At 43.4% G+C, this 12,236-nt stretch overlaps 1 protein-coding gene across 1 annotated transcript in view; it reads right to left on the bottom strand.

The window, feature by feature from the left end:
• The window catches only part of unm_sa1614 (un-named sa1614), a 113,478-nt gene that overhangs the window by 36,632 nt on the left and 64,610 nt on the right, over positions 1–12,236 (bottom strand). The window contains exons 20-22 of the mRNA XM_023995787.2: positions 8,826–8,893; positions 8,365–8,466; positions 7,814–8,054 (exon numbers count right to left, since the gene is read on the bottom strand). Coding sequence (XP_023851555.1) covers positions 7,814–8,054; positions 8,365–8,466; positions 8,826–8,893 — 411 coding nt within the window. The remainder of the gene's footprint in view (positions 1–7,813; positions 8,055–8,364; positions 8,467–8,825; positions 8,894–12,236) is intronic.

Genomic DNA, 12,236 nt, shown 5'->3' with positions numbered 1-12,236 from the left:
GGTACCACATGAGGGAGGAGGATGTCTTCCCTGTAATGCACAGCGTTGAGATTGCCTGCAATGACAACAAGCTCAGTCCGATGATGCTGTGACACACCGCCCCAGACCATGACGGACCCTCCACCTCCAAATCGATCCCGCTCCAGAGTACAGGCCTCGGTGTAACGCTCATTCCTTCGACGATAAACGCAAATCCGACCATCCGACTATCACACTTGGTGAGACAAAACCGCGACTCGTCAGTGAAGAGCACTTTTTGCCAGTCCTGTCTGGTCCAGCGACAGTGGGTTTGTTGTTGCCGGTGATTACAACAGGCCTACAAGCCCTCAGTCCAGCCTCTCTCAGCCTATTACGGACAGTCTGAGCACTGATGGAGGGATTTTGCGTTCCTGGTAACACGGACAGTTGTTGTTGCCATCCTGTACCTGTCCCGCAGGTGTGATGTTCGGATGTACTGATCCTGTGCAGGTGTTGTTACACGTGGTCTGCCACTGCGAGGATGATCAGCTGTCCCTCCTGTCTCCCTGTAGCGCTGTCTTAGGCGTCTCACAGTGAGGACATTGCAATTTATTGCCCTGGCCACATCTGCAGTCCTCATGCCTCCTTGCAGCATGCCTAAGGCACGTTCACACAGATGAGCAGGGACCCTGGGCATCTTTCTTTTGGTGTTTTTCAGAGTCAGTAGAAAGGCCTCTTTAGTGTCCTGAGTTTTCATAACTGTGACCTTAATTGCCTGCCTGTCTGTAAGAGGTTCGTGTCTCAACAACTGTTCATTAATTGTTTATGGTTCATTGAACAAGCATGGGAAACCGTGTTTAAACCCTTTACAATGAAGATCTGTGAAGTTATTTGTATTTTTACGAATAATCTTTGAAAGACAGGGTCCTAAAAAAGGGATGTTCCTTTTCTTGCTGAGTTTGTACAAATCAGTTGCGAATGTTAATCATGTTTTATTATTTTGTTAATGTTGTGATTTCCAAGTTTATATAACAGTATGGAGTTACTGTTAAAAAGGGGGGACTGTTGGTTCTTAACTTCTAAACTTGAAATATGAAATATCCTTATTTATGTTACCATATTAGAACTGAGGGTATTTCTCTACTGAGTGAGAAAAGGGAGTGCAGGAAGAACATGTTATTGTTAAATCTCAGGTATCCTACGGAAAGGAACAGGGCCACAGTCTGGTTTCAGGTAACTGATAAGGTAGGACAGCCATGAGTTAGGGAGGAGTGAGGAATGTGGGCAGAGGTCAGGTCAGATGAAGTGAAGAGGAACAGTCCTATGACATACACACATAGGAGGCAGGGCCATGACTACACCAATGAGAGGAACCACTAAAGTTACTGCCTAGTAACAGAGATGTATTGGCTGTCTAGATGTGCAAGGAGTTGACTCCGCCCAGTAGAGGGTATAAATATATGTACTTGCGTAAACATGTCTGTCTTTTTCAGCTGTTTGACCCAGTGGGTGAATAAACTTGGTTTTAGCTTTACTAGTCGTCCATAAGTTTTACTCTTGTTTATTTAGAACCTAACACACACACTATCAAATAAAATCAAAGTTTATTTGTCACATGCAAAGGACACAGAAGGTGTAAACAGTACAGTGAAATGGTTACTTGCATAGTGGAGTATTTTGTTTAGACATGTAGATAACTAGCTAAACAATTAACCATAATCCCAACTCATAACGTTACTACCCTGCATGAATCTGCTGGTAGATAAAGCTAACCAACTAGCTAGGTTCAATCTTAGCTAGCTAGGTAACATTAAGCTATAACTAGCAATGCAAATGGCTCTGAGATACAAATAACATAACTACACAGATCATACACGTAATGTTAGCTAGCGAGCCAGCCAGCTAAAATTAGCTAGCTAGCTAACTAACAGCACGGTTCAACTTACAATGAAAAGGACTTTGACCAAATGAGAAATGTATATCTGAAAATGTAACTAGCTAGACTCTCTTCCACTGATTTCAAAACTCAGTCCTCCAGAAAGTGGAGAGCATTAGCAACACTTATGCAGTTGTGTTATCTTTCAAAATAAATGTGTTAGAAAGGATTACCTGCCACAAACTAAGGAGCTCATGTTATTGACAGAAGTGTGCTTAATGGAAGACCAATCCAAACTAATCTCTCGGTATGTCTATCACAACCATTATCTCATCCAATCATGGCTAGCAGGAAGGTTCCTGGCTTTTTCCATGGCTAAACCAACTAGGCTTTTTATTTGTATTTACAGATGGCATACACGTCTGTTATTGGGGCACATGAAAGTTCACATGTTCCAGAAGGCCTTTCTGACAAAAAACACATGTTGATAAAAAAGGTTTTGTGATGAGGTTCTCATCACAAAATTGTTCAAGGTCAACTTTTCCCCGATGCCTTGAGATGGATGAAATCAGACCTTGAAGGCAGAACTCAGTGTGTCAAAGTGAGAAATGAGCTGTCGCCCACTCTTAGCTATTACATTTACATTTAAGTCATTTAGCAGACGCTCTTATCCAGAGCGACTTACAAATTGGTGCATTCACCTTATGATATCCAGTGGAACAACCACTTTACAATAGTGCATCTAACTCTTTTAAGGGGGRGGGGGGGGGGGGTTAGAAGGATTACTTTATCCTATCCTAGGTATTCCTTAAAGAGGTGAGATGTAAGTGTGCCCCAAGGGTCAATACTGGGGTCCCTCCTGTTCAGCCTGTACATTAATGATCTGCCTTCTGTCTGTTCCTCGTCTGAATTTCAAATGTATGCAGATGATACAGTGATATATGTGCATGCAAAGAGCAAACAACAAGCTGCACATCTCAATGTGAAACAAAATGTCTGCATGTTCTTCACAAAGAGGGCAACAGATGCTACTGAGCCAGATTTCTATGTGTCAGGGGAGAAGCTCCAGGTGGTATCCGATTTTAAGTACCTTGGCATCATACTTGATTCCAACCTCTCTTTTAAAAAGCATGTGAAAAAAGGTAATTCAAATAACAAAATTCAACCTAGCTAATTTCCGATTTTTACGAAATTGTTTGACTACAGAGGTAGCAAAACTGTACTTCAAATCTATGATACTCCCCCACTTAACATACTGCTTGACTAGGTGGGCGCAAGCTTGCTGTACAACATTAAAACCCATTCAGTCGGTCTACAAACAGGCTCTCAAAGTGCTTGATAGGAAGGCCAATAGCCATCATCACTGTTACATCCTCAGAAAGCATGAACTCCTGAGTTGGGAAAATCTTGTGCAATACACCGCCGCATGTCTTGTATTCAAGATCATAAATGGCCTGGCTCCCCCTCCACTCAGTACTTTTGTTAAACAGAAAACCCAAACATATGGCAGCAGATCCACAAGGTCTGCCATGAGAGGTGACTGTATAGTTCCCTTAAGGAAAAGCACCTTAAGTCAATCTGCTTTCTCTGTTAGCGCTTCCCATGTCTGGAATACACTGCACCACCTATCACACTTTCACAAAAAACATGAAGACATGGCTAAAGGTCAATCAGATTTGTGAACATAATCCCGAGCTGTGTATTGCCGCTTTCCATGTTGTCTCTGTAGCTTGTGAGGTGTGGAAACACTTTGTTGCTTTTATGGATTTTGTCTTGTTGCTTTTTGTGCTATGTTGCTCTGTCTGCATGCTATGTCTTGCTTGTCCTATGTTGCTCTGCGTGTGCTCACTGCTCATTGATTGTCTGTATTGTAATTGTTTTTAATAACCTGTCCAGGGACTGTAGTTGAAAATTAGCCGGCTGGCTAAAACCAGCACTTTTACTGAAATGTTGATTAATGTGCACTGTCCCTGTAAAAATAAAAATAAACAACTCAAGCTCCGGGAAAGCCTGGTCAACCGTGGGGGCAATAGCATACACAACAGTGCCATCTGCATACAGGTGTACACTACATGACCTGCTCGTCGAACATCTCATTCCAAAATCATGGGCATTAAATGGAGTTGGTCCACCTTTTGCTGCTAAAACAGCCTCCACTCTCCCGGGAAGGTTTTCCACTAGATGTTGGAAAATTGCTGCGGAGACTTGCTTTCATTCAGCCACAAGAGCATTAGTGAGGTCGGGCCCTGATGTTGGGCAATTTGGCCTGGCTCGCAGTCGGCGTTCCAATTCACCCCAAAGGTGTTCGATGGGGTTGATGTCAGGGATCTGTGCAGGCCAGTCAAGTTCTTCCACACCGATCTTGACAAACCATTTCTGTATGGACCTCGCTTTGTGCACAGAGAAATTGTCATGCTGAAACAGAAAAGGGCCTTTCCCAGACTGTTGCAACAAAGTTAAAAGCATAGAATCGTCTAGAATGGCCTTGTACGCTGTAGCGTAAAAACATCCCTTCACTGGAACTAAGGGAAACAATTAAAAACAGCCCCAGAACATTATTTCTCATCCAACAAACTTTACAGTTGGCACTATGCATTCGGGCAGGTAGTGTTCTTCTGGCATCCGCCAAACCCAGATTAGTCCGTCGGAATGCCAGATGGTGAAGCGTCATTCATCACTCCAGATAACTTATTTCCACTGCTCCAGAGTCCAATGGCGGTGACCTTTACACCATTCCATACATTGTGCATGGTAATCCCAGGCTTGTGTGCGGCTGCTTTGCCATTGAAACCCATTTCATGAAACTCCCGACGAACAGTTCTTGTACCGACATTGCTTCCAAAGGCAGTTTGGAACTCGGTAGTGAGTGTTGCAATGGAGCAACAAGATGGCGCCGACAGAAATGACTGCTTCGCTTCGAGTTCTTAGGAAACTATGCAGTATTTTGTTTATGTATTATTTCTTACATTCTTACCCCAGGAAATCTTAAGTCTTATTACATACAGCCGGGAAGAACTATTGGATATAAGAGCGACATAAACTTACCAACATTATGACCATGAATACGACTTTCCCGAAGTGGATCCTCTGTTTGGACCACCACCAAGGACAATGGATCTGATCCCGGAAGCCGACCCAAAACAACAACACCGCAGAAGGGGCAGACGGAGCGGCCTCCTGGTTAGGCTCCGTAGACGTGCACATCGCACACCGCTCCCGAGTATAGTACTTGCCAATGTCTAGTCTCTTGACAACAAGGTAGACAAAATTCGAGCAAGGGTTGCCTTCCAGAAGGACATCAGAGATTGTAAAATTCTGTTTCACGGAAACATGGCTCTCTCAGGATAGGTTGTCGGAATCGGTTCAGCCACCGGGTTTCTCCATGCATCGCGCCGACAGAGATAAACCCTCAACACTGGGGCTCCACAAGGGTGCGTGCTCAGCCACCTCCTGTACTCCCTGTTCACCCATGACTGTGTGGCCATGCACGCCTCCAACTCAATCCTCACGTTTGCAGACGACACAACAGTAGTTGGTTTGATTACCAACAGCGACGGGACAGCCTACAGGGAGGTGAGGGCACTCGGAGTGTTGTGTCAGGAAAACAACCTCTCACTCAACGTCAACAAAACAAAGGAGATGATCGTGGACTTCAGGAAACAGCAGAGGGAGCACCCCCCTATCCACATTGAAGGGACAGCAGTGGAGAAGGTGGAAAGTTTTAAAGTTCCTCAGCGTACACATCACAGACAAACTGAAATGGTCCATCCACACAGACAGTGTGGTGAAGAAGGTGCAACAGCGCCTCTTCAACGACAGGAGGCTGAAGAAATTTGGTTTGTCAGCCAAAACCTTTACAGATGCACAATTGAGAGTATCCTGTCGGGCTGTATCACAGCCCGGTACGGCAACTGCACCGCACTCAACCACAAGGCTCTCCAGAGGGTGGTGCGGTCTGCACAACGTATCACCCGGGGCCAAACTACCTGCCCTCCATGACACCTACAGCACCCGATGTCACAGGAAGGCCAAAAAGATCATCAAGGACAACAAAGGACAACCACCCGATCCACTTGCTGTTCACACCGCTACCGCCCAGAAGGCGAGGTCAGTACAGGTGTATCAAAGCTGGGACTGAGAGACTGAAAAACAGCTTCTATCTCAAGGCCATCAGACTGCTAAACAGCAATCACTAACTCAGAGAGGCTGCTACCTACACTGAGACCCAATCACTGGCCACTTTAATAAATGGATCACTAGTCACTTTAAACAATGCCACTTTAATAATGTTTACATATCTTACATTACTCATAAGAGAGAATACAGTAGACGGCAAACGTCAAAAAAGTGATTGAGTTATTTTATTTGTCACGTGGTTACGGCCATATACAGTGGGGAGAACAAGTATTTGATACACTGCCAATTTTGCAGGTTTTCCTACTTACAAAGCATGTAAGGGTCTGTAATTTAAAAAATCCAGAAAATCACATCTATTTGAGTCAATTGGAGGTGTACCTGTGGATGTATTTCAAGGCCTACCTTCAAACTCAGTGCCTCTTTGCTTGACATCTTGGGAAAATCAAAAGAAATCAGCCAAGACCTCAGAAAATAATTGTTGACCTCCACAAGTCTGGTTCATCCTTGGGAACAATTTCCAAATGCCTGAAGGTACCACGTTCATCTGTACAAACAATAGAACACAAGTATAAACACCATGGGACCACGCAGCCGTCATACCGCTCAGGAGGGAGACGCGTTCTGTCTCCTAGAGATGAGCGTACTTTGGTGCGAAAAGTGCAAATGAATCCCAGAACAACAGCAAAGGATCTTGTGAAGATGCTGAAGGAAACAGGTACAAATGTACCTATATCCACAGTAAAACGAGTCCTATATCGACATAATCTGAAAGGCCACTCAGCAAGGAAGAAGCCACTGCTCCAAAACCACCATAAAAAAGCCAGACTACGGTTTGCAACTGCACATGGGGACAAAGATCGTACTTTTTGGAGAAACGTCCTCTGGTCTGATAAAAGAAAAATAGAACTGTTTGGCCACAATGACCATCGTTATGTTTGGAGGAAGAAGGAGTGGCTTGCAAGCCGAAGAACACCATTCCAACCATGAAGCACAGGGGTGGTAACATTATGTTGTGGGGTGCTTTTCTGCAGGAGGGACTGGTGCACTTCACAAAATAAATGGCATCATGAGGATGGAAAATTATGTGGATATATTGAAGAAACATCTCAAGACATCAGTCAGGAAGTTAAAGCTTGGTCGCAAATGGGTCTTCCAAATGGACAATGACCGGAGCATACTTCCAAAGTTGTGGCAAAATGGTTTAAGGAAAACAAAGTCAAGGTATTGGAGTGGCCATCACAAAGCCCTGACCTCAATCCTTGTGGGAAAAAGCTTGTGGAAGCTTGTGGAAGGCTGTCAAACATTTGACCCAAGTTAAACAATTTAAAGGCCATGCTACCAAAAACTAGTTGAGTGTATATGTAAACTTCTGACCCACTGGGAAAGCTGAAAAATAATTCTCTACTATTATTCTGACATTTCACATTCTTAAAATGAAGTGGTGATCCTAACTGACCTAAGACAGGGAATTTTTACTAGGATGAAATGTCAGGAATTGAGAAAAACTGAGTTTAAATGTATTTGGCTAAGGTGTATGTAAACATCCGACTTCAACTGTACTTAAAGGTTGAGACAACACAGTTCTCACACACCCTAGTAAAGGTTGAGACAACACGGTTCTGACACACCCTGGTAAAGGTTGAGTAAACACGGTTCACACCCACCCTGGTAAAAGGCAAACAGGTAGAATAAACTGGGAAAGCAGTCAGAGTTCGTCGAAAGCCATCCCAGTTCTATTTATGCATTTATCTCATCAGAGAGATAAATGCATACATAATTATTAATATGGGATAGATATAGTACGGTTCTAAATCCTAGAAGAGAAGACGGCGTGGGACTCACCTTTGACTCTAGAAGGGAGAGACGGGGCAGGTGAGGAGAGTGGAGCGGGCGGGGGGCTGTCCAAGCTGCGCGTGTGAGAGCATGGACTGGCGTACACCTCCCGCTTCTGATTGTGGGCCAGTGCTAGCCTGCGACCCACACTGAAGAGTCCACCTCCTCCTCGGTCCAGGGTGGAGGAGCTGGTGTGGGTCTGGTACAGATTGAAGGGCCGAGAAGAGCGGCCCTTCTGTACTGGACCTGTCTAAGTAAGTAACAAACAAACAAAACACACTCTCTCGGTCTCGCTCTCTATACTCAGCAGTCATAACAGGCAGTAATAATAGACTGCTACAAATAATCTTTCTGACTAACTAACGCCTCAGAATCAGGATCGCAGCAGACAACATAGAGTTGTGAAGGACTGGGTCGTATTGATTAGTGCATGCAACTGAAAACATTTAAAAACATTTAATAACCAAACAAAGTGTTAATTTACCAAATAGTTCCTCCCTGTTTTACTCAGTTTTTTTCTCCATTTGGTACCAAATGAACACGACCATAATATTGCTGACCTTGTCATCCAGGTCATCATCACTCTCGTACAGATCATCCTGACGCAGTTGCCACTCGTATTCCACGTGCATGTTGAACTGGTTACTCTGGGACTGGTTGATCTGGTACACAACAGGAGAATTGCCGCGTGTCAATCATCATGTATCATACTATATAGAAACGCAGCCACTGCCTACCATATATAAATATATATATCACATTGGGGATAGCATGAACTTGGACTGGAACCGTCACTGCCTCTGCACTAAGCAATTTACAATTTTTTTGTCTAAGCTATGGAAATCAATCTATCAATACAAAATAAATCAAGATTCCTTTGGTGTCCACAGACTAAGGAGAAAAAATATATATTGATAAGGAGGTGCTATGAATAACGAGTGAATTGGTTTAGTAAATTACTTAAAGCGCCTAGTCCTTGAACAGTGTAGCTGTGAGTCAGCTGTAGTCAGGGTGGACTCACCAGCTCCTCACAGTGCGTGTTCTTTAATCTGCTAGCAATATCCAGCCCAGTCTCGCCCACCTCATTCTCTGAGAAACAACAAAGAGCACAGCTGGGATCATCATCAAGCATTAATGGCTGGCACAACAACCACTTGTATGCAGAGCCACAATATATGAAGCCTTCATTGTCATGTGGCACAACACAACAATGCAATACATTACAACTCCTTCTTATCTCAAATTAGTCCTTTTGGAAGTTTTTCTTGGTAAACCATTCTCAAGATTTTTGTCAGTTGTTGTTGAGCACCCCTCCTTTCTTTTGTTTGCTGAAGGCCCACCTGAACGCTTACCTATTTATTGGCATTTTGACAGTCTATCTGGCCTGACGCCGCTCACAATTTCTGACTAACCATAAAGGAGGATCTACCACTATTGTTGGAATATACTTTAATTAATGAAGAATGACTTAGTTTGCTGAAATCAGAGCTAATATGGCAGAACCTTTATCCTTTACGGATTAATAAGCACAAAACACTTTCCTACCGCACTCCCTGTTTAATGACCTGGCACAAGTACCTGAACGTGCAGAATCCACAAAAAAATATGAGTATTGAGCTCCTAGACATACTATTGACTTAGAAACAAATTCAGAGGTGTTTACGGATTCACAAAGCACCAGCTTTTGGCAAAAATTATTAAGAGTTTTTGCGCAAATGAAAACATGTCTTGAATAAATGCTATTTGGATTTGATGCTGCCCTTCATTGAGAAACCCAAGGCAGAAAAATAAAGAATCTCAATTGACCTCTCGAAATGAAAATCCAACAAAAAGTGGATATAGAGACTTAACACACTCCAATGAGATATCCATATCAAATCACATTTTATTTGTCACATGCGCCAAATACAGCAGGTAGACCTTACCATGAAATGCTTACTTACAAGCCCTTAACTAACAAGAAATAGAGTTAAGAAAATATTTTCTAAGTAAACTAAAGTAAAATATAAAATAAAAAGTAACACAATAAGATTACATAACAATAACGAGGCTATACACAGGGGGTCAACGTAAATAGTCCGGTGGCAATTTTATTAATTGTTCAGCAGTCTTATGGCTTGGGTGTAGAAGCTGTTAAGGAGCTTTTTGGATCCGGCGCTCCGGTACCACTTGCCGTACAGTAGCAGAGAGAACAGTCTATGAATTGGGTGACTGGAGTCTGACAATTTTATGGGCCTTCCTCTGACACCACCTAGTATATAGGTCCTGGATGGCAGGAAGCTTGGGCAGTGATGTATTGGGTCGTATGCACTACCCTCTGTGGCGCCTTATGCTCGGATGCCGAGCAGTTGCCATTCCAGGAGGTGATGCAACCGGTCAGGATGTTCTTGATGGTGCAGCTGTAGAACCTTTTGAGGATCTGGGGACCCATGCCAAATCTTTTCAGTCTCCGCCCTCTTCACGACAGTCTTGGTGTGTTTGGACCCTGATAGTTTGTTGGTGATGTAACATCGATCGGGCTGTAGTGGAGCGGGTTAATGGGGGCCTGATTGACCCTCCTTTTCCTGTAATCCAAGATCATCTCTTTTGTCTTGCTGGGACAGACTGATATTCTGCAAAAGGTACAGGGATTGGACTGCTGAGGACTGGGGTAAAGTCATTTTCTCTGATTAATCCCCTTTCCGATTGTTTGGGGCATCCGGAAAAAAGCTTGTCCGGAGAAGACAAGGTGAGCGCTACCATCAGTCCTGTGTCATGCCAACAGTAAAGCATCCTAAAACCATTCATGTGTGGGATTGCTTCTCAGCCAAGGAATAAAGAATGCCATGAATAAAGAATGGTACCAACACATCCTCCGAGAGCAACTTCTCCCAACCATCCAGGAACAGTTTGGTGATGAACAATGCCTTTTCCAGCATAATAGAGCACCTTGCCATAAGGCAAAAGTGATAACTAAGTGGCTCGGGGGAACAAAACATTGATATTTTGGGTCCATGGCCAGGAAACTCCCCAAACCTTAATCCCATTGAGAACTTGTGGTCAATGCTCAAGAGGCGGGTGGACAAACAAAACCCCACAAATTCGGACTAACTCCAAGCATTGATTATGCAAGAATTGGCTGCCATCAGTCAGGATGTGGCCCAGAAGTTAATTGACAGCATGCCAGGGCGGATTGCAGGTCTTAAAAAAGAAGGGTCAACACTGCAAATATTGACTCTTTGCATCAACTTCATGTAATTGTCAATAAAAGCCTTTGAGATTTATGAAATGCTTGTAATTATACTTCAGTATTCCATAGTAACATCTGACAAAAATATCTAAAGACAGTGAGGCAGCAGACGTTGTGAAAATTTATATTTGTGTCATTCTCAAAACTTTTGGCCACGGCTGTATTTTACAGTCCCTGGTGTCTCTCGAAGGAGATTCTCACCTTGAGCTTGTCTACTTTATTGTCCAGGGCCTGACCATTAGCGAGTAATATACTGGTAAGCGTTGGATGGGATGCACGCCTCCTGAATCAGAGTCTTAGAGCAGTCTCTGGGATAAGTGGAATTGCCTTGGGGGGTACGAATAAAGGGTCCAATTCAGGAAAGTCATATTTCTTGTAGAAATTCTGGGGAGTTACAGCCGCTCTCATCTCCAAAAGTTCTTTCTGGCTGTAAGTAATAGTGCAAAGGATGTTCTGAGCTGATAATGTGAGAAATAACACTTAGACATGGTCGCCCTGTTCATGTCTCCTATCAGTGCCATTTTGTTAGGTTCGGCCCTCTCAAGTCTCGTAGATCAATGCACTGCTCTCTTTTCGTTTATAAGGCCATCTTGTGCAAACTTCAGCCATACCAAACTCCATTGTTAAATTACAGATATACGAGTCACCAGACCCGATCACAGGGATGGCGAACGCTGGAGATCCCTTCGATTCCACTGACGGTAGATCTGCATTCAGTTTTTTTGCACCTTACGTGTGGAATGATCTCCAAATGCCTTAAGGGCATTTCAGACAGGGCATTTCATAGATAAGGAATTTCAGACACAGCCCAACATTAAAGATCCTTCAAAGTCAACTCTGATTTATCTTGTTTTAACGAATACACCAGAGAAATATGTTTCTACTGGTTTCTTTGCCCAAGATATTAGTGACCATTGACCAGTTGTTTGTGTCAGAGAGCCTTGTGTCATCACAAAGAGGAACTTTAAAAACTTCAGTGAACAGGATTGTTTTTACATTATCTTTTTTTAATGACCCGGATTGTATTTCAGCTATCCCTGAACCAGATTTAGCACTCAGCCTTTTTGCAGATGTTTTCTATGCTATTGTGGATAATTATGCTCCCTTCAAATAATGAAGGGTTATAGGTAGATCAAATGCATGGTACTTTCCAGAATTATCAGAAGACATTCATAAAAGAGATGATGCTTGGGTCAAGGCCAG

This window comes from Salvelinus sp. IW2-2015, linkage group LG11, assembly GCF_002910315.2.
Source record: "Salvelinus sp. IW2-2015 linkage group LG11, ASM291031v2, whole genome shotgun sequence".
Lineage (NCBI taxonomy): Eukaryota > Metazoa > Chordata > Actinopteri > Salmoniformes > Salmonidae > Salvelinus > Salvelinus sp. IW2-2015.
The sequence above is the reverse complement of the archived record's forward strand: the minus strand, read 5'-3'. Positions and strand labels throughout refer to the sequence as shown.